The sequence below is a fragment of the Oncorhynchus mykiss genome, chromosome 18 (genome assembly GCF_013265735.2).
Source record: "Oncorhynchus mykiss isolate Arlee chromosome 18, USDA_OmykA_1.1, whole genome shotgun sequence".
Lineage (NCBI taxonomy): Eukaryota > Metazoa > Chordata > Actinopteri > Salmoniformes > Salmonidae > Oncorhynchus > Oncorhynchus mykiss.
In genome coordinates, this window is record NC_048582.1 from 41,800,012 (window position 1) to 41,822,360 (window position 22,349).

The 22,349-nt window shown below is 42.3% G+C and overlaps 1 protein-coding gene and 1 long non-coding RNA gene across 2 annotated transcripts in view; one reads left to right on the forward strand and one right to left on the reverse strand.

Moving 5' to 3' along the window:
* The window catches only part of LOC110496283 (phosphatidylinositol 4-kinase beta), a 32,599-nt gene extending 20,451 nt beyond the window's left edge, over window positions 1-12,148 (reverse strand). Inside the window, exons 1-2 of the mRNA XM_021572087.2 lie at window positions 11,954-12,148; window positions 2,909-4,275 (exon numbers count right to left, since the gene is read on the reverse strand). Coding sequence (XP_021427762.2) covers window positions 2,909-4,261 — 1,353 coding nt within the window. The 5' untranslated portion in view covers window positions 4,262-4,275; window positions 11,954-12,148. The remainder of the gene's footprint in view (window positions 1-2,908; window positions 4,276-11,953) is intronic.
* A 6,292-nt stretch (window positions 12,149-18,440) lies between these two features.
* On the forward strand, window positions 18,441-21,351 carry LOC110496934. Its single transcript, XR_002469626.2, has 3 exons — window positions 18,441-18,575; window positions 18,738-18,938; window positions 19,166-21,351. It is a non-coding gene; the product is annotated as an uncharacterized LOC110496934 (long non-coding RNA).
* Window positions 21,352-22,349: the final 998 nt, after the last annotated feature.

The window sequence follows — 22,349 nt, forward strand, 5'->3', positions numbered from 1 at the left end:
CCTGCACAAGCACAGTTCAGCACGACAGGGATTTCTATTGGAGATGCAGTTTCTGCCCATCTTTGCTCATACATCTTAAAGACCAGAGTCAATAGAGTGGTGTGCCCTTAAACTCCTTTGTGGTGTTGGTTGTGTTCTGTGGATCGTTATTGGGCTCCACCTGCCCTACAGGAGTCTTCACAGAGCACCGACATGGATCACTAAGCACCCAAAATCCCAGCGGGGAGGTTTGATGCAGGCACAACTGGCGAAGGGAGAGGAGGAAAACAGAGTGAGGGACAGTGAAAGAAGGAGAGGATATTAGCCGAGAGAAGGCGGGTTAGGGGATATTAAAAAAGGATGACAAAAACGGGAACAAAAAAACAGAATGAAAAAAGGCAGCAGAGCGAAAGAGACTAGAGGTAAAAGAGGGAACATTGGAAGTAGGGAGAAGACATAACACAGCAAGATGTCGGAGAGTCCACTTGCCTAAAAAGTATATATAAAAAACATTTAAAAGAAGGGGTGGAAGTGAGATGAGAGTCAAATATATAAAACGAGAGGAGAGGGAATGTGACCATCTCTCTGCTCTGGTTCAGGACATTGTTCTGTCTTTCTCATAAAATAACAGATCCCCTGATGAGATGGAAGGCTGCAAGCCAGATTTAAGTTCAGACAGTCAGCGAGACAGAAAGGCCAGAAAGGGGAAGCAGATAAACACTATCCCTGACATTCTTTCCCTGTGCACTCACAAGGAAACCACACTGTTTGAAAGTGTCTCTTCCAACCAAGAGGCATGGATTTCATGTGGTTTACCACAAGGCCCATATCCCTGGCCAACACTGACAAATCCTGCCTCAACAAAAAACCATACTCACAATAGCATCTGGTAAACAATTGAATATCAGCAACAATAGAAAGTGACCCATTTTTACAACAAGCGCTCCAGTCGAGAGGGACTCAAACTCACTCCGACCTCTGACACCAGCTGCAGAGCAATCTGGCTGAGAAGTCCAGCCAAAAAGAAGAGGGAGTAAACTGCACATCCAAAACAATAGGGAGGGAACTCTGGAGATGTGGGACAGATGCTACCTAACCCCACCCCCTTCTTTATTAGTTGGTCTAGCCAGACTAGCCTCAGTCTATAGAAAGAGCTGGAATAGTGCTCCTGAAGATCCTAAATGTGTAATCCTGTGCTCCCAAAGAATGTTCCATTTTGACAGAACAGTTTTTCCACAAGTAATATTATTGTGAGACAATGCCATAAGTCGCAAGCAATCACTGCACCTGCGAAGAAAAGTCTTGCTGACCTGCCACGATCCAGTGTAGTTGAAAAAATGTAACTTGCTGAATCCCAGTGTTATGTAGGACACGCATTTACTACTGACACACAAATAGAGAAAAACTTGGTAATCAGAGTAGGGGCTCAGATTCCTCAACTAAAATCCACACAGGGTTTACTCTGCTCGATCATCTACAGTGACTATTAACAAAGAGAACATGTATGCAACAGGCCTATTGAAGACATGATTAAAAATAACATATTCTATACTCTACAACTCAGATAACACTCGCCCCTCTTTTTGTATGACAAAAGATGTTAACTTCTTTGGGGTGGGGTGGGGGGGAAACACTGAAGTTTCTAAAACTGTTTGAATGATGTCTGTGAGTATAACAGAACTCATTTGGCAGGCAAAAACCTGAGAAGAAAATCCAACCCAGAAGTGGGAAATCTGAGGTTTGTAGGTTTTCAAGTCTTAGCCTATCCAATAAACACTGTCTGTGGGGTCATATTGCACTTCCTAAAGCTTCCACTAGATGTCAACAGTAGATGTCAACAGTCTTTAGAACCTTGTTTCAGGCTTCTACTGTGAAGTGGGAGAGAATGAGAGCTGATTGAGTCATGGGTCTGCCAGAAGGCCATGTGCTCAGTCACGCTCGCCCGTGAGAGTTAGCTCCGTTCCCGAAATTCTCCGGTTGAAACAGATTTATGATAAAAACATCCTAAAGATTGATTATATACTTCGTATGACATGTTTTGACGAACTTTAATATAACTATTTTGACTTTGTCTGGACCTATTGCCTGCGTATTTGTATTACTGTACTAAATGCGCAAACAAAAAAAGGAGGTATTTGGACATAAATTATGGACTTTATCGAACAAAACTAACATTTATTGTGGAACTTGGATTCCTGGGAGTGCATTCTGATGAAGATCAAAAGGTAAGTGAATATTTATAATGCTATTTCTGACTTTTGTTGACTCCATAACATGGCGGGTATCTGTATTGCTTGTTTTGGTCTCTGAGTGCTGTATTCAGATTATTCCATGGTGTGCTTTTTCCGTAAAGCTTTTTTGAAATCTGACACAGCGGTTGCATTAAGGAGAAGTAGATCTTTAATTCCATGCATAAGTTGTATTTTCATCAACATTTATGATGAGTATTTCTGTAAATTGACGTGGCTCTCTGCACTTTTTATGTTTTATAGGCAAAATATAACGTGCCAATGTAAACAGAGATTTTTGGATATAAATATGAACTTTGTTGAAAAAAACATACATATACTGTGTAACATGGAGTCCTCTGAGTGCCATCTGATGAAGATCAAAGGTTAGTGATTAATTTCCTCTCTATTTCTGCTTTTTGTGACTCCTCTCTTTGGCTGGAAAAATGGCTGCGTTTTTTTGTGACTGGGTACTGACCTAACAATCGCATGGTATGCTTTTGTCGTAAAGCCTTTTTGAAATTGGACACTGTGGTGGGATTAACAACATGTTTATCTTTAAAATGGTGTATAAGACATGTATGTTTGAGGAATTTTAATTATGAGATTTGTGTTTGAATTTGGCGCCCTGCACTTTCACTGGATGTTGGTCAGGTGGGACGTTAGCGTCCCACGTACCCTAGAGAGGTTAAGGCACTCACCTCATCGTAGCCCCTTTCCACCTTGGGGTTGCTGGCTGTTCTCTTGAGGCTAGTCGCCAGGCTCGTGCAATGCGTGGCGTCCGACTTGGACCGCTGGTGTGTCCGCTTGGAAGGCGAGAGGTAGGCATCGGCAGGGATGATTTGGCTGTCGGGAGCCGGGGACAGCTCCACGGCGTGCCGCTGGTGAATCCGAGCACCGTCCCGCAGCCCAGGGCTGGCGGCTGCAGCACCAGCTGGATCTACACCTTTAGAAGCCGAGTGGGGCTTTAGTTCGTCGGAGAGGATTAGCTTGCGCAGCTTGGTGCCGCGCGAGTGGCGCTGGGTAGAGATGTGCATGTCGGAGGAGTAGGCGCCGAGCAGCCATGCCGTCTGCAGGGAGAAGGCAATGCTCTGGCGGCAGCGGTGCACCACGTAGGGCCGGATGGCGTCGCCCATATCCTCGTCCATGTGGACGTACATGTTGAGCAGCTGGGGTAGGTGGAAGTCCACGTCGTCGTCAGAGAAGCTGAAGAGGCGGTTGCCAATGTAGGCCTGGACGCCAGGCTCTTTGGACTTGTACAGGTAGGAGATGGCCATGGAGACGTCGAAGAGCTTAGACTCAAATAACCGTAAAAGCAAGGACTGCTTGGCTGCTGCAGAGGACTGGTCGCCATTCTGTTGTTGCGACTGAGGGCATGTGGGAGTAATTTGTCGGGGAGGATCACGCTTTTCTTCCTCCTCTTCATCCTCCTCTTTAATCGAACCGGTGTCACAAGGAATATGTCGAAGAGCATCACTTTCTTCCTCCTCTTTAATGGAACCTGTGTCACAAGGCTGTTGTGACAGAGGACATGGTAGCGTTATTTGTTGTAGAGGATCATGCTGTTCTTCCTCCTCTTTAATCGAACCCGTGTCGAAAGGCTCCAAGTATACTGTTCCATTGGGCAGTCGCCTTTGCGGGCTGCACTTTTCCAACAACTCTGGTTCTTCCTCAACCTTCAGAAGTTTGACATTCTGCAGGACCTCCTGGCAAGCCTTCAGGGCCACTTCAGGGTCGATGACCAGGTCCAGCTCCATAGCGTCCTCAGATATGATGTCCAAAGGAGGGCTGCAGCCCCGCATGCCATCGCTGCCGCTGCTGCAGCCACTGGGGCTGGAGCTTCTGGGACTGGAGCTTCTGGGACTGGAGCTTCTGGGACTGGAAGAGGACTGGTGCTGGTTGGGGCAGTCCGAGGAGCAGTCCGAGCAGGAGGATGAGGAAGAAGAGGATCCAGGTGAGGAAGGGCAGGAAAATGTAGAGGTGGAGGACAGCGAGGGGCTGAGATGAAGTGTCTCGATCTGGGCAGGAGAGATAGCCACTTCCATTTCAGCCATGGTGGCAGTTGAACCTGGGAGAAGGAGAGATGAGTCAGTGGAGCATGAGAGACCAGTGTACAGACAGGGGAAAAGTAGCATGTATTCATAACATCAGATTGATTCTTGAAGTTATATGACTTCAAGGGTTAGTCTAAAGCATATATTCATTTTTTTAAAATTAAATATTTAACTGAATGGCTCAATTAACATTTACCAAAAGAGCAAACTACCATCTGGAATATATACTGAACAAAAATATAAAAAACAACATTTACAACTATTTTACTGTTACAATTCATATAAAAGGAAGTCATCAATTGAAATACATTCAGCAGGCACTAATCTATGGATTTTACATGACTGAAAATGGGCACAGTCATAAGTGGGCCTGGGAGGGCATAGGCCCACCCACTGGGGAGCCAGACCCAGCCAATAAGAATGAATTTTTCACCACAAAAGGGCTTTATTAACAACTCCTCAGTACTCCCCCCACCCCTTCCCTCAGACGATCCCACAGGGGAAGAAGCCGGATGTGGAGGTCCTGGGCTGGCATGGTTACATGTGGTCTGCGGTTGTGAGGCCAGTTGGACGTACTGCCAAATTCTCTAAAAGCAACATTGGAAGCGGCTTATAGTAGAGATATGAACATAAAATTATCTGGCAACATCTCTGGTGGACATTCCTGCAGTCAGCATGCCAATTGCACGCTCCCTCAACTTGAGATATCTGTGGCATTGTGTTGACAAAACTGCACATTTTAGTTGCCTTTTGTTCTCAGCACAAGGTGCACCTGTGTATTGATCATGCCGTTTAATCAGTTTCTTGATAAACCACACCTGTCAGGTGGATGGATTATCTTGGCAAAGGAGAAATGCTCACTAACAGTGATGTAAACAAATTTGTGCACAAAATGAGAGAAATACGTTTTTTTTTTGCATATGGAAAAATACTAGGATCTTTTATTTCAGCTCATGAAACCAACGCTTTACATGTTGCGTTTATATTTTTGTTCAGTATGACCAAGTATTAAACATTTTAATCTATTCCAGTACCTTTACCAAAATCAATTCACAAAGCATGCATTTCCAATCAGCATTAGATCTGGGTCACAAGGTCGGTTCTCCAGACATCCATGATCACACTCCTGCCATAACCAAGTCCAAAGATGTGACAAACACAGTACTCCACGCAGCTGCACTCCCAAGATTTCCTAGAACAAGTCTGAGCCAATGACACAAGCCTCACAGATGTGCTTGAGGCCCTTTCCAATTCCCTCAAGAACGGAAAGGATTAGAGCGTTACAAAACCAGGCAGATTCCCCTCATTGCTTGAAGGGGACGAGATTAATGCTTTATTGCACTGATGTGATAGTGTCCACGACAGCATTTCCATTCAAAAGGTCTGGAAAAGTATTTGATAGCTCAAGATTTCACATTCATTGTGTGTCCATCATTCATGTATAGAAATGTCATGACAAAATGCTGGTCATTTTCAGGAAACAGAGGGAGATTGGCACTTTTCATAGAAGTCCTCTACAAAAAAACTAGCTAATAGGCAAGTATTTTTGGGGATTCATGAGGGGGGGGCTATTAAAGCATGAGAACCACTTGAGGGACCAAAGTAAACATATTTCCAGAAAGAAACCATCAGGCTAAAACTAGGCCTTTTAGACAGATTTCGGTAATGAGAACTTGGGGTGAAGCATCCAAAATTCAGGCGAAAATGTCAAATGTGTTTGCCTTATTTTAAAGTGCCATAAACTAAGCATCTGGTCTTACAGTGGATTGTTGCAGATATCATGGTTTTCTAACTGAATTTGCTACTGCCATGGTTAAAACTGGTTTCATGAGAATCTATCACATGCGTGTCATTCAACAGGTTTCAGCATGCAGTCAGCGACCGGGCTTTAAATTACATGTGCGCGATAGTCCCCTATGTCCACAGGCTTGAGCAACAACAGTGAAACAGAAGATACAGCCCTGCATGTTTGCCTTTATCAGTACCTTTAAGGTTTCGCAAATGTTCACATCACCAACTCAAAGTGGACCTCTCACTTCCACAATCACCCAAACCTCTGGAGTATATCTTCGGTTGGATTAAAGGTTTGATCAAGTAGACTTGAAGCACGTTTCACTTTCTAGAATAAAAATGGAGCCTATTTTCAAAATGCATTTGGAGTCCTCTACCTCCCGAGTCCCTTTTAGAATACATGTTGCGTAGCTTAGCTGGCTCTTTCAGCTGAACAATCCTCCTTAAAAGCATGTAGCCCTGACTACATATGTGTATTGCTCTCTATAAAAAATGTTTTTTTAAAGGCAGTCACTGAAGACCTAGGCTTACCAATACAAACAGCGTATGGCTCAGGTTCCTACACCTATTAAAATGAGCATATGCTGTAGCTCTCATAGGTTTCATTGGGTTGTGGACCTATTAAGATTGAGCATGTGGCCTTGCTCTCTCTCAGGTACAGTTCACTTTGTAAGACATCCTGATCCTCTGACTGTCACCAGATCTGATTATGTTGTGGAGAGGTCCCGCCCCTGCTGTGTCAGAGAATCGGGCACTGATGCTGAACAGTTTGTAGAATACACATTGCCATTCCAGCCTCAACTTTGAGAGAACAAAACACTCAAGTAATCTACTTCCCTCTCGGTGTGTGTTTAGCATACACATTAAAACACAGACCACGATACAATATTCTGATCTGCTGCTTCTGACACCCATTCCAGGCCCCAAAAGCACATTGTGCTATTACGCTAAGCCTGTTCCTATTAACACAGCTTTAGAGTCAAAGGTATAGTCTAGGCCAAGACTAATTAATTAACTCCACAAATGTTGTTTTAGAAGCTGATCTGAGATTAGCACACAATGGAGATTAGGCCTTTATACAAGGGAAAGTCAGAGTATCAATTAACGGTGACACGTGCCCAAAGCACTGATATGATATCACTGGAGGTCAATGTGTACCCACAAATGTTATTATAGCAAGGAAAGCTCTTAAAATGTTTTAAATGGCTAAGAGACATGATAGGCCTACCTAATATTTATTCAGATAAATGTTTAACTGACTTTACAAGCTGTAACCTAGAACATGACTCATTCTTGTGGGATGTGCTTGATGTTCCGATTTCATTACCGATACGCCAGTTGACACCACCAGAAATTCTTTAGGTGGAATTTCAGGAAGTAAATGTTTCAAGCAATTGAAAAAAAATGATTAGCACTTTGACAAGGCTCTGTGTGGTTGTAATGATTGCAAACTCAGCCAACTGTAAAACACAACCCAGACGAGACACGGTCGCGATTAATAAAACACAGGTGACTGACGTAATGGAGCCTGTGCCGGCTCCTCCAGGCCCTGTCAGGCAGGGGTGGGACGATGGCTTCCAGGTGTGGGGTTTGAGGCTGTAGGGGTGGGCGCCTGCCACCTCTCTTCCTCCACACAGCTGCTGCTCCACAGAGCGAGTCATACAGCACAGACACGAACAGTCAACAACTTCTCCCTTTATGGCATCAAGTCTGTGTGTGTGTGTGACATAGTTAATTAAGGCAGTGAGAAGGTTATTTACCAGACCAAGGGTTTGAGGCAAATGTGCACTTGATAATTGAGTATTTGTGCTGGCATCTCCATATCTTTTAAGGAAAATATGACAACTGCCAACTGGGCTTGAGATATTTGCAGGACAGACCATGGCAGTACAGCCTGGCCTTCAAGCTTATTTAATGTGGCCTCTTAACGTGGTTGTGCACAAATAGTCACTGTGTACTGGCCTGAATGGCCTTTATCATTGTTGTGGTTGGATGGTAAAGTCTGGAGTGAAATGTGGGATGTTCCCTAAAATGTTTGCATGTCACTGTTACCAATTAGATCAATGGTGAAAAATCTCTCACTCCAAACACTAACGACATCTGACCTAATTGGACTGACCAACCAGCGATGTAGCAACAGGAGTCCATTTGCCGTCCTTGCCTCCTGAACTCCGACCCTCGGTTATCAGAAATCTAGAGCTGTACACAGAATTATCACCCCTTAAACAAACAGCATATAAAAACTTGCTGGTAAATGACCCTTCCACTGTCCACATAACATACGTACGTATATACTCTAAAATGTCATTACCACAAGTGAAGGCATTGTCAGCAGGTGTGACAGGATATCAGCCTGCATTTCCATCTTTAATTTGTTTCCCTATTTAATTTCTATAGAGAAGCTACTGGACAGTGAAAACAACAGGAAGGGCAGTCAGTGTGTCAGTGGGGTGGAATATCAAGCGCACAAAGCCCTACCTCTCCCCTCTCCCGATGTATTATTTAATGGGGTAGTGGCACAATGAGCTACTCAGGCGGAATAACACTGATTGGCGTCTCGCTCGCTCTCCGAAACTGTGACGAGCAGGATCAGTTGCACACTTCAGTCTTTCCATCACAGCACAGACGGTAAAGTTTCTCTGCTATAGCGGGGGAGTGAGTAATCTGGCACTGGTTCAAATCACGATCTCTCACACATTATGACTTCACCAAGAACATCCCCCAGCTTTTAAAATACGTACATTGAATAAACAATGATACATCATGCTCTTTTAGAGTTGGAATGTGTGGTTGTGTCGTCAAATCAACAAAGACCCTCCAACACACATCTCCAGAAGGCAGCTTGTCCATATACAGTGCATTCAAAATATTCAGACCCCTTGACTTTTTCCACATTGTTACATTACAGTCTTATTCTGAAATGGATTCAATTGTTTGTCCTTACCAATCTACACACAATACACCACAATGACAAAGTGAAAACGGGTTTAGAAATGTTAGCAAATGCATTAAAAAAATAAAAACAGACCCTTTGCTATGAGACTAGAAATTGCACATCCTGTTTCCATTGATCATCCTTGAGTTGTTTCTAAAACTTGACTGGAGTCCACCTGTGGTAAATTCAATTGATTGGACATGACTTGGAAAGGCACACTTGTCCATATAAAGTCCCACAGTTGACAGTGCAAGTCAGAGCAAAAACCAAGTCGTGAGGTTGAAGGAATTGCCCATAGAGCTCCGAGACAGGATTGTGTCGAGGAACAGATATAGGGAAGGGTACCAAAAAATGTCTACAGCATTAAAGGTCCCCAACAACACAGTGGCCTCCAGCATTCTTAAATGGACATTTGGAACCAACAAGACTATTCCTAGAGCTGGCAGCCCAGCCAAACAGCAATCGGGAAGAAGGGCCTTGGTCAGGTGGGTGACCAAGAACCCGATGGTCTCTCAGAGAGCTCGAGTGTTCCTCTGTGAAGATGGGAGAACCTTCCAGAAGGACAACCATCTCTGCAGCACTCCACCAATCAGACCTTTATGGTAGAGTGGCCAGACAGAAGCCACTCCTCATGACAGCCCGCTTGGAATTTGCCAAAGGCACCTAAAGGACTCTCAGACCATTGGTCTGATGAAACCAATATTTAACTCTTTGGCCTGAATACCAGGCATCAAGTACAGAGAGATCCTTGAGGAAAACCTGCTTCACAGCACCTCAGACTGAGGCAAAGGTTTACGTTCCAACAGGACAACGACCATAACGCAGGAGTGGCTTCGGGACAAGTCTCTGAATATCCTTGAGTGGCTCAGCCAGAGCCCGGACTTGAACCCGATCTAACATCTCTGGAGAGACCTGAAAATAGCTGTGCAGCGACACTCTCCATCCAACCTGACAGAGCTTGAGAGGATTTGCACAGAACTGGAGAAACTCCCCAAATACAGAAGTGACAAGCTGGCAGCGTCATACCCAAGAAGACTTGAGGTGGTAATCGCTGGAAAGGGTACTTCAACAAAGTACTGAGTAAAGGGTCTGAATACTTATGTAAATGTGATGTTTTTTATAAATTTGCAAAAATGTTGAAACCTGTTTTTGCTTTGTCACCATGGGGTATTGTGTGTGGACTGAGGGGGGACTATAATTTAATACATTTTAGAATAAGGCTGTAATGTAACAAAATGTAGATAAAGTCAAGGGGTCTGAATACTTTCCAAATACACTGTAGGTCTAGCCCAGTAAGAATTTATTCAAGAGAAAAAAAGCAACTGAACAGGAAGAGAACTGGGTGGCTTATTATTTTAAATGACGGTAAATATCCATACTGAAGACTGACTTGCTATGGTCTTGCCGGTATACAGCACTTCCTTATACTTACGCTCTGGAATAGCTCTTGAAATTCAGTGTCAGGTTGAACACAGATGAGAAGGTCTACAATGCCTGAACTAAATGTTACATTGTCACCATATATTAGACTAATACAAGTAATGTCTGCAGTGAACTTGAGGTCCTGTCTGGATAAAACACAATCCTGATGATGCTCCTTTTCAGTTTATCTTTTAGGGGACAGAAATGTTTGGTGCACTGAAAGATAATCCACCTGGAAGTGAATCAGTTTGTTTGGACATGACAAATGGAAATGAGTGCATTCTTCTATATTCTTCAGTTACAAATGACCAGACAAATCACAAATTTACCTAGCTACGAGGAACGATGGCATCAAATGACGACGTCTATGAAACGGGTGTATGCAGCGGTTTCCGATTAGGAATTCCGAGTTCGATTAACGTTCAATCGACTTTTCCCAGTCGGGGCTAGTTTTTTTAAGTTCCCAGTTGTTTTGAACACACTGAGGTCAGAGATTTCCGAGTTCGGATGTTTTGAACGCGACAAGTCAATTCTCGAGCGTTAATGATAAACATCGGTGTGACGTTTCAAATTGTACAAAGTGTCAAGAGGCACGTGCAGTTCAAAACAATCCGCAAAGGTAACCATCAGTCATGAGACTCAACTGGCATCAGCTCGTCGGGAACCCCCCGGCAAACCCACTCGTTTCATTCTCAACGACTCGAACGTGGGTAACCCTAGAGTAACGTTAAGTGGTATCATGCACACTTTTCATCACCACTTGAATCCTACCGTGGTTAGTCATGATGCTGGTTAGGAGCACTTCCCAAACGGCATGCCTAACTACTTCGCACAGTTGTTTTTGAAGTACATACACCAACGATATGGCTTTTTAACTAAAGTCAGTTGGCTATAGCCATGGAGGAATAGGCGAAACCAATTAACTAATATTTTACTATGGCTAACTACTGTAGCTAGTATACCAGAACCTATTGGCTTTCAAGGAGTGCCAACACTACACCGTTACAGTCAAAACGCTTAGTTAGCTATCAACCCCCCCCCCCCCAAAAAAAACTGCCCAGTGCCCACCTGAGAATGACTAGCATCCTAGCTGTAGTTAATACTCCGTCTCAATCGTGCTTTACATTTTTAGCTAATGCTTTCATAGACAACCAGAAACTGGGTCACGTGAGTTATTGTTTGCCATCTACTTAGCTAGCAGCGCGAACCAGGCTAGCTAGCCGCCTAGCCCAGCAGCTAGTAAACTAACACTTGAAGATCCTAAATGCTACAACAAGCGTTACAGGAAATTCTTCACATCACTGACTTCAACCTCCAATCGTTAAAAAGGACAAATACATTAATACTGCTAAACTCAATAAATAAAGCATAGCTTCTGACTGATTTTCTCGCTAACTAGTAGCTAGTATTGTTAGATAGCTACTGCGTCGATTGGAAGAGGAAGCATTCCTTAAAACGACTAGCCACAGCTGGGACCGGGAGCAACACATATCAATTGAACCCTGTAACGTTAGGTAAATTAGTTATATAAATAAACAACTTACCCTCTTGACAATATTTTTTGATTTTAGGGTCTCAATCTATCCATTGGATTTCTAATTCCATTTGGAAAGACTCTAGCACCCCAGCTCAAATCTCATTCTGATGCTGCGCAAATCCGAAACCTCTAGCCAACGGATCCGCCTCAAAATATTTAAAAGGACCGATGACGCCAGCATTATCACAGTGAATCTGATGCCGCGTTGAAAACAACTGGGAACTCGGAAAACGAGGTCAAATAATGACGTCAGTGATCTTCAGAATTCTGAGTTGGATGACCGTTTAAAACTATTTTTTCCAGTCGGAGCTCATTTTTCCTTTGTTCCCAGTTGTCGTGAACGCGGCATAAATGAACACATCCCTTTCCACCAATATAAGGTACAGTGTGATGCGTTCTATCTGTTCATTACCAAAACCAACCATACATATACCCAAATGATGGTTTATGGTCTGTACTTTATATTGTGTGATTTGAAAAGAGGAAGCTCAGAATAACTAATGTTGGAAATAGATTACATTGGAATATTAACTTGATATGTCCCATTTTCTCGTAGATCATGAGTCTTTGGATTCTTCCTAACTGAGTTGACTTCTCGGTGTGTTTCTGGAAGATTTTATATTTGCCTTGTGCACTCACTGCATTGATTTGCATTAACTAAATGTATGTCTGTGGATAGTATGCCACCCGGTGGCCAATGTGTGAAAATACACCAGTCCCTGAACCCTGGGTCTATTTAATTAGGGAAACGGTCTACCATTTAAGAACGAAACGGAAGCAAACAGAATGAAACGGAGAGGGCCCTACCTGCAATGGTCAAGTACAAACTCAACGGGTGTAGGTAGACCTTACAGTGAAATGCTTACTTACAAGATCTTAACTAACAATGCAGTTAAGAAAATAAGTGTTAAGAAAGTAATTACTAAAATAAACTGAAGTAAAAAATATATATAAATAATACAAATTAAAAATAAGAAAAATGAAAAAATAACAAATAATCAAAGAGCAACAATGAAATAACAATAACAAAGCTATATACAATGAGCACCGGTACAGAGTAAATGTGCGGGAGCACAAGTTAGTTCGAGGTAATATGTAGGTAGAGGTAAAGTGACTATGCATAGATAATAAACAGAGCGTAGCATCCGTGTAAAAATGCGGGGGGCAATGCAAATAGTCCGGGTAGCCATTTGATTAGCTGTTAAGGAGTCTTATGGCTTGGGGATAGAAGCTGTTAAGAATCCTTTTGGGCAAAGACTTGACGCTTCGATACCGCTTACCGTGCGGTAGCAGAGAGAACATTCTATGACTAGGGTGGCTGGAGTCTTTGGCAATTTTTAGGGCCTTTCTCTGACACTGCCTGCTATAGAGGTCCTGGATGGCAGGAAGCTTTGTCCCAGTGGTGTACTGGGCCGTACGAACTACCCTCTGTAGTGCATTGCAGTCGGAGGCCGAGCAGTTGTCATACCAGGCGGTGATGCAACCAGTCAGGATGCTCTCGATGGTGCAGCTGAATAACTTTTAGAGGAGTTGAGGACCCATGCCAAATCTTTTCAGTCTCCTGAGGGGGAATAGGCGCTGTCGTGCCCTCTACTACTGTCTTGGTGCTTTTGGACCACCATAGTTAGTTGGTGATGTGGACGCCAAGGAACTTTTACCTCTTGACCCACTCCACTACAGCCCCATCGATAAAAATGGGGGCGGGCTCTGTCCTCCTTTTCCTGAAGTCCACGATCGTCTCCTTTGTCTTGATCACATTGAGGGAGAGGTTGTTATCCTGGCACCACACTGCCAGGTCTCTGATCCCCTCCCTATAGGCTGTCTCATCGTTGTCGGTGTCATCTGCAAACTTAATGATGGTGTTGGAGTTATGCTTGGCCATGCAGTCATGGGTGAACAGGGAGTACAGGAGGGGACTGAGCACGCACCCGAGGGGCTCCCGTGTTGAGGATAATCGTGGCAGATGTGTTGTTACCTACCCGTACCACCTGGGGGCGGCCTGTCAGGAAGTCCAGGATCCAGTTGCAGAGGGAGGTGTTTAGTCCAAGGGTCCTTAGCAAGTAGTCAGTTGTCTGACCTACACACACAAACAAACAACATTTGGATATCTTACTGCATATTGGAAATATAGATCTGTAAACACACAGATACAATGGGTTGAAATATCAACTATGATTAGTCATGATGAATGTAAACTTCACTTTTTGGTAGCTGTTCAATAGACAACCTTCCAAGTCAAATTTGCTTTCATTCACAAATTTGATTTCATGCCATCCTGAATCTCCCAAAACATCCTTGATAGGCCCAGTCCACCATCAGTCCTCCTCTCAGACAGTTACTAGAGACAGAGAAACCATGGAACTGGACTGCCACATGTCAGGAGGCCATTCAACAGCAAAAATGCACTGGAAATGGCTGCTGTGCATTGCTCTAATATGTAACTATTTTGCTACCAACTATGGCTGGCCAGCCCATATGATAACTGAACTGGACTCGCAATGAGAAGAATGGGCATTCATGCTGGGGTGACTCATGCATTGGTCTGAGAAACTGCAGCCATCCCAACATCCTCCCGAGTGGCGTAGTGGTCTAAGGCACTGCAACGCAATGCTAGCTGTGCCACTAGAGATTCTGGGTCGTGACCGGGAGACCCATGGGGCGGCGCACAATTGGCCCAGCGTCGTCCGGGTTAGGGGAGGGTTTGGTTGGGAGGGATGTTCGTGTCCCATCACGCACTAGCGACTCCTGTGTCGGGCCGGGCGCAGTGCACGCTGACACGGTCGCCAGGTGTACTGTGTTTCTTCTGACACATTGGTGTGGCTGGCTTCTGTGGCTTGGTTGGGTTGTGTTTCGGAGGACTCCCAGCTCTCGACCTCATCAGGAGTTGCAGCGATGAGACAAGACTGTAACTACCAATGGGATACCACGAACTTTGGTAGAAAAAGGGCTTAAAAAAAAAAAAAAAAGGAATCCCAACATCTCTATAAGGACATATGGACTCACAATATGAAGAATAAGCATTCACAATGTGAAGAATGAGCATTCACACTGGACTCGCAATGTGAAGAATGAGCATTCATGCTGGGGTGACTTTAGGATGGTAAAACTAGATGTATGTGAACATTTATGGTGGCCAGGGAGTACAGGAGGGGACTGAGCACGCATGAAAGCACATTTGTGAGTTAGTGGTCTTTGTGTACAATGCTTGATCAGAAATAACACATATGGAATCATGTAGTAACCAAAAAAGTGTTAAACAAATCAAAATATATTTTTTATTTGAGATTCTTTGAAGTAGCCACCCTTTGTCTTGATGACAGCTTTGCACACTCTTGGCATTCTCTCAACCAGCTTCATGAGGCAGTCACCTGGAATGCATTTCAATTAACAGGTGAGCCTTGTTAAAAGTTAAATTGTGGAATTTATTTTCAACTTAATGCGTTTGAGCCAAACAGTTGTGTTGTGACAAGGAAGGGTTGGTATACAGAAGATCGCCCTATTTGGTAAAAGACCAAGTCCATATTATGGCAAGAACAGCTCAAATAGGCAAAGAGAAACAACAGTCCATCATTACTTTAAGACATGAGGGTCAGTCAGTCAGCACACATAATCCAAAATGAACAAGAACTACTTATATGCATGCATAGATGTTTGAGTGTAATCATGTTTGCCATATTGGATTCAGAATCAAATTGATTTACACGAACGCTTTATAGGCATGAGTGTTGTACACAATTCTGAATAAGATAATCTGTGATGGCCCCTTGATTTAGGGCTCTATTTAATCACGGAAAATCATTGTTACAGCGAGAGTGAAATTAAAAAGGCAGTTCTCCCGTGTTAGCGGAGACTGCATTCACAGCTCAAATGGAAATGATCTTTACATTTATTTCTCACAAACTGTAACGCTTCAGCAATACAGATTGAATAGAGCCCTTAATTGCACGTCTGGTGTCCTTTGACAGCTCTTTGGTCTTGGCCATAGTGGAGTTTGGAGTGTGACTGTTTGAGGTTGTGGACAGGTGTCTTTTATACTGATAACAAGTTCAAACAGGTGCCATTAATACAAGTAATGAGTGGAGGACAGAGGAGCCTCTTAAACAAGAAGTTACAGGTCTGTGAGAGCCAGAAATCTTGCTTGTTTGTAGGTGACCAAATACTTATTTTCCACCATAATTTGCAAATAAATTCATACAAAATCCTACAATGTGATTTTCTGGATTTTCTTTTCTCATTTTGTCTGTCATAGTTGAAGTGTACCTATGATGAAAATTACAGGCCACTCTCGTCTTTTTAAGTGGGAGAACTTGCACAATTGGTGGCTGACTAAATACTTTTTTGCCCCACTGTAGGCTTGTTCTGTTCAATGTTCTCTATCGATATAGTAATCTTAATACCCCAATTCATGAATACAATATAAAAAGAATACAATAAAAAAAATATAAAAAAATAATAATATAAAAAGAATTCAAAAGAATACAATATAAAAATTACTGACACCATTCAAACCAACGAGGGTTCGGAAACTTAAAGCCAATTATCTCAGAATCCGATTTTTGCAGATAGAACCTTATTGCATTTCTAGCATAGTCAAATTGCCAGGGTTAGAGGTTCCAAAAGCATATCCGCGGGAAGTTGGGGTGCTGCAGCACCTGAAAAATCTGAATTTAAAAAATATATTTATAAAAATATATATATTCTTCTCACAAAATGATGATATAAACATCAGTAGAGCGGGCAAAATTGTTTTCAGCATATATACCTTGGCAAAAAGGTAGTTGTATAATTAAAAACAATAGTTGCAATTGTAAGAGTTCTTTCCCTGTCCCTTTCTCTGCAATTGTCGTTCTAATGGAATCCAGAAAGAACAAAACCCTTTTTTACTATGTATGTAACGTTAGCTTTCTACCAGCGAAACAATTTTCATAGCTACTTATTTAGCTAGCCGGCACAAGGTTAGCTCGCTAGGTGACGTTAACGTGTTCTAACTAGCTCAATGCGATGGCCAAAAATCAGCTGCATTTGGTAGTCAAACCTATGATGGGAGAAATGTGCATTATTGTAACGACTGTTTTTTGATAACATATTTTGTCTGCGCATTTGTTGGATCATATGTGACAGATGGTTTGCTATCATTTGACAATGTGTTACTAGCTACGTAAACTATGCTAGCTAACTTGTAAGGTTTTATTTCTTATTTCTTGCTAACTTTAGCTAGTAAGTAGCTAGCTAACATAAGAGAGCTTATGCTAGCTAGATAACATTCTAAGCTAGGCTAACGTTAGCTAATTTACTTTTGTCTGCCCATATCCATTATAGGAAGCTAGCTAGTGTATCCACAACTCCAAACTGGTGGGGTGTAGTCATGTGTCAGCCGTTGATTACTAACTGACGTTAGCTAATAGCTAACGTCTATGTTTGCTCGCGGTGCTCGCTCTGACAGTAGACCAATGTGATGGCCTGAGTTTTTCTAACCCAGCTTTGCTTTCTTTTCTATGTCTACATTTGACTTTTTGGTATATATCTAGCTAGCTAGCTTATAAAACCAACGATGTAGCGAAATGATGAATGCTTGTTACGTGAGGTCCATGTAGCCGAGTCTTTGGCATGGAAGGATATGGAAATAATTTAGTGACACACACTTTGTAGCTACTTGTTGTAGTTGCAGGGTCTTGATAACATGTGTTAATGGTTAATCATCTATATTCTTCTTGTGCCTCGTGGCTGATTCATATTATCTCAAAACATAAAGGTATGTACATCTCAGCATATTGCATTCAATTATTGCACTTGTGTGGGCTAATTACAAACATTTCATGACATATACCATCTTACTGTTGGATCATGATTATAAAAGGGATTTATGCCGACCGCAATGTTAGCAATTTCATTTTTTTTTTAAAACCTTTCGCTTTAGTTGTAATTCGTCAATAAGAATTCAATACATGCATAAATACTGTTTTTCCTCAATTAGCTACAATCTTTAGTTGAATTAATAATTTTGTGGTAAGCCATTTTGGATACAAGAAACACTGATTTTCTGTTTTGTGAGCCAGACTAATTAGAATAATGCAGTGCCCAGCATTACCGCCTGCAGAAGTGTGTTGAGTTGACATTTGCCCTAGCAGTTTTCAATTGGGTGGGGCACCGCTCAGTTTGCAAGGCAGGCTCAATGACTCCGGGGGAGAGCAAAAAGAGAGAGATAGCAAAGATGTGGTGCACATGTGTGATGTAGTACTCCATTTTCGGGTGCCACGTTTGGCTTGTGAGTACCACTTTCTGAACCAGTGGCCAAACCGGTGGCATCATTATGTCACGTGTGCTCCCTCTCTGGCCTCTAGGTCACCAGGCTGCTCGTTATGGCTCACACCTGTCACCATCGTTACGTGCACCTGCGAGTCATCAGACTCATCTGGACTCCATCACCTCCCTGATTACCTTCCCTATATATATATATATATATATAACTCCCTTTGGTTCATTCCCCCAGGCGCTATTGTTTCTTTTTCATGTCTGTGCTTCGTTGTTCTGTATTATGTTTTCATTTATTTATGAAATTATTCCAACCCCAAACCTGCTTCCCGACTCCCAGCGCACACGTTGCACTTTAAAAGTAGCGTTTGACTAATGTAGGCAGAGCTTAGTCAAAATTAGACTAGCTACTATGGTGGAAAATTACAAATTCTTATATACATGTGATGTATAAGCCTCAACCTTTACTTTTCCACATTCTGTTTGAAGGTCATGTACGAAGCTAGTAACTTTTCCACTTGTGTCTTTGTGTTACTTAGTCATGCGATGGAGGGCCGTTTAAGGGGGACCATGGTTTTGGTACATCCTGTTCTTTTGGTATCTGTCAAGGACACAGCTGTGTGGAGCCAAGGTTTATGGCCATGCTGGACCAGTACACCCCTAAGCTGTTGTCCTTATTCCATTCCAAGGGAGTATCACTTGGACACAGATTGCAGGTCATGCTGGATGTCCTACTCCAGGTACAGTATTTTCAGAAAAATTTACTTTTATATTTAGCTGGCTGATGTTTGGTGCTACAATTTAAGCCACAGGCCCTGCTCTGCTACCCAAGCATTGTACGTCTTTTAGTAATATTATACTTCGATTGGTGAATGGATAGATTTCACTCCTTCACATGCACAGATTCAATCTGTAGTGTTACTGAGCAGTTAATGGTATGTGGTTTGTGTTGAATACCTCATTTCAGGACCGAAGCAGTACCTCCATTGAGAAGACCAGTGGATTTGTTAACCACCTGGCTGAAGATGAACCCTGAATTACAGAAAATACTAAATGAAAGCAGAAAGTCAAAATGACTCATCAGTAAACGGGATCCTCTAAGCATTCTGAATTGCCCTAGAGGCACCAAAACATTACATTTCTGAACATTTAAGATTGTTCCACTGATGTCAAAAAGCTGATTTACCTAAGTTGGAGACCAAAAGGTGTGGTAACTCGTATGTTTAAAGTTTAGTAATGTTAGGTACAGTGGAACTTTTTGTAAAAGTATCAACCTACGTGACAGAGGGCCAACCAACTTTCGAGAATGCAGTGATGAGTGCTAAAACTGTTGCCTGTAATAAAGTGCATCTAACGGCTTTAATGAAGTAGCCGCTGCGTTCATATAGTCTAGGACCAATAGGCACGTTAATTGAGTGTTTACCGAGGCAGGACCTAGTTCTAGAGAAGAATCCCATTTTTATTCTCCGCTTCTTAACTAACCCAATATGCTTTTTAAAAGACAGCATTTTATTTGCCCAGATACTTGTAAGCAGGGACATGATCAATATGGATACTATCCAAAGTACATATGCTTAAATCAGACTTTATGCACTCTCGAGAACATATACTTAGTTTACAAGGGGCTCCTGAGTGACGCAGCAGTTTAAGGCACCACTAGAGACCATGGTTCAATTCCAGGCTGTATCACAACCGGCCGTGATTGGGAGTCATAAGGGGGCTAGGGTTAGGCCATCATTGAAAATAAGAATTTGTTCTTAACAGACTTGCCTAGTTAAATAAAATAGAAAACCTGCATTCAATACTAATTTCAAGTCTTTCTGTAATGCAATGAAAGACTGTAGTTGGAGCCTGGCCAACCGTGGAGGGACTAGCAAACAGTTTCATCAGTATACAAGTGCAGGTTACAGACAAGTCGATATTGTTAATGTAAAAAAGTACAAGACTCAACAACCCCTGCAGCACACCTTTCATAATATCCGGGAAACCTGATTTAACACCATCAGCAGATACATAGTTCTGTCAAGTAATTTCTAAAACAGTTACATGCAGCTAGGTCTAGGCCAATTGAGGGAAGCCTCTAAATTAGAGGTGCATGAGCAACAGTATCGATAGCCTTTGACAGGTCAATGAAGAGGGCAGCACAATGTTGCCTTTTAGCCATACAATGAACCACATTTATGACTACGGATGCAGCAGAGATAGTGCTATGACCTGGTCTAAAACCCAACTGATGTGCATTTATAATACATTTCAAAGATAAAGAGCAAAGCTGATAATTTAATCAAGGAATCTAATATTTTAGCTAGGCAAGAGGATTTAGAAATAGGGCAATAATTATTTAGCACCTTTTGAAGGGGGATTACATGGGCCGCCTTCCAAACCTTGGGGATAGTACCAGATATGATCTTCAGGTAAAAAGGAGTTAATGATTCAGCAAATCGGGAGGCAGAGAGCTGCAGCAAAAATAGATCAAGCATATCAGCCCCAGTGGATTTTTTAAATATCAATATTAAGGCATCTAGCACATCAGATAGTAAATTGTTGAAATTAAAACAAAGATTCACCAGATATAACTCAACGCGAAACCCAGATGCAGACACAGGAGGCCGATGGTTGAAGTCATTGATGTTTAAGAATCCAAAAAGGAGTAGGCATGAGAATGGTCGCGGAAGGGCTAAAGGTCAAAACCAGATCAGAGTCCAGGAGGTACAGAATGGCAGGCAGGCTCGAGGTCAAGGCAGGCAGAATGGTTAGGCAGGCAAGTACAGAGTCCAGAAACAGGCAAGGGTAAAAATCCAGGAGGACTAGCAAAAGCAGAAGAACAGGAAAAGCGACTGGTTGACTTGGACATACAAGACGAACTGGCACAGAGAGCCAGGAAACACAGGGATAAATACACTGGGGAAAACAAGCATTTCATTTTCCATTTGTTTTGTCTTGTCTTCCTACACACCTGGTTTCAATCCCATTCATTACCTGTTGTGTATTTAACCCTCTGTTTCCCCTCATGTCTTTTTTCAGATTGTTTGTTATTTCAGTGTTGTGTTGGTGCGTGATCGGGTCCTCGTACCCACTTTGTTTTATTTGTTACATTTAGTGTTGGAGTTCTGTTTTCGTCTGTTATTAAATACTCCATTACACTCAGTTTGATTCTCCTGCGCCTGACTTCCCTGCCACCTATACACACGACTCTGACAGAAACTGTAACGGCTGTCGTCTGTGGAAGAAGGAGAGGACCAAAGCGCAGCATGGTTAGTGTTCATCTTTTTAATAAGAAACTGAACACTTCAAAAATACAAAACAACAAAGTGACAACCGAAACAGTTCTATTTGGTGCAGACACACAAAGACTGAAAATAACCACCCACAAAACACAATTGAAAACAGGCTACCTAAATATGGTTCTCAATCAGGGACAACGATAGACAGCTGCCTCTGATTGAGAACCATATCAGGCCAAACACAGAAATAGAAAATCATAGAAAAACTAACATAGACAACCCACCCAACTCACGCCCTGACCATACTAAAACAGACAAAACAAAGGAACTAAGGTCAGAACGTGACAAACTTTTTGAGCAGCCCCCTGAACAACTTGTACAAGTACAACATTAATCCTAGATTAATTAAATTGTACCTCATGTGTCAGTTAAACTATGTTGCATAGTAAAACCTATGTTCTTTATGTGTGTGGTGTATGGTTCATTTCTCTCTCTTTCTCTAGTATGGAAGCGATCTAAGTTCAGCTAGCCTGCACATTTTAAACATCTTATCCTGTTTTTTAGTTTTATTACTTAAAAAATAGCTGAAAGAATAATACTATTGCTGCTACTAATAATAGTTCATATGATCGTTATTGCTGAAGGAATTACATTTAAGGGATGTCATTCAGGGTAACAAAATATTGTCATACAGTATAACACCAGGATTTTATATTAAAATACAACTTATCTGTTGACTCGGAGAGACAAACAAATCTCAAAGAATAAAATGGAAGATATTTTCATAGATGTTTGCATTTTGTTCAGTGTAAGGCAGGAAGTTTTTGTAAAAAAATGTAAACATATTTTTAGTTGTACCCGTGACACATCAAATATGTGGTATTCAAATGAAAAGGTTTTTTTTCTGGGTAGTTATATTTCTGCCAG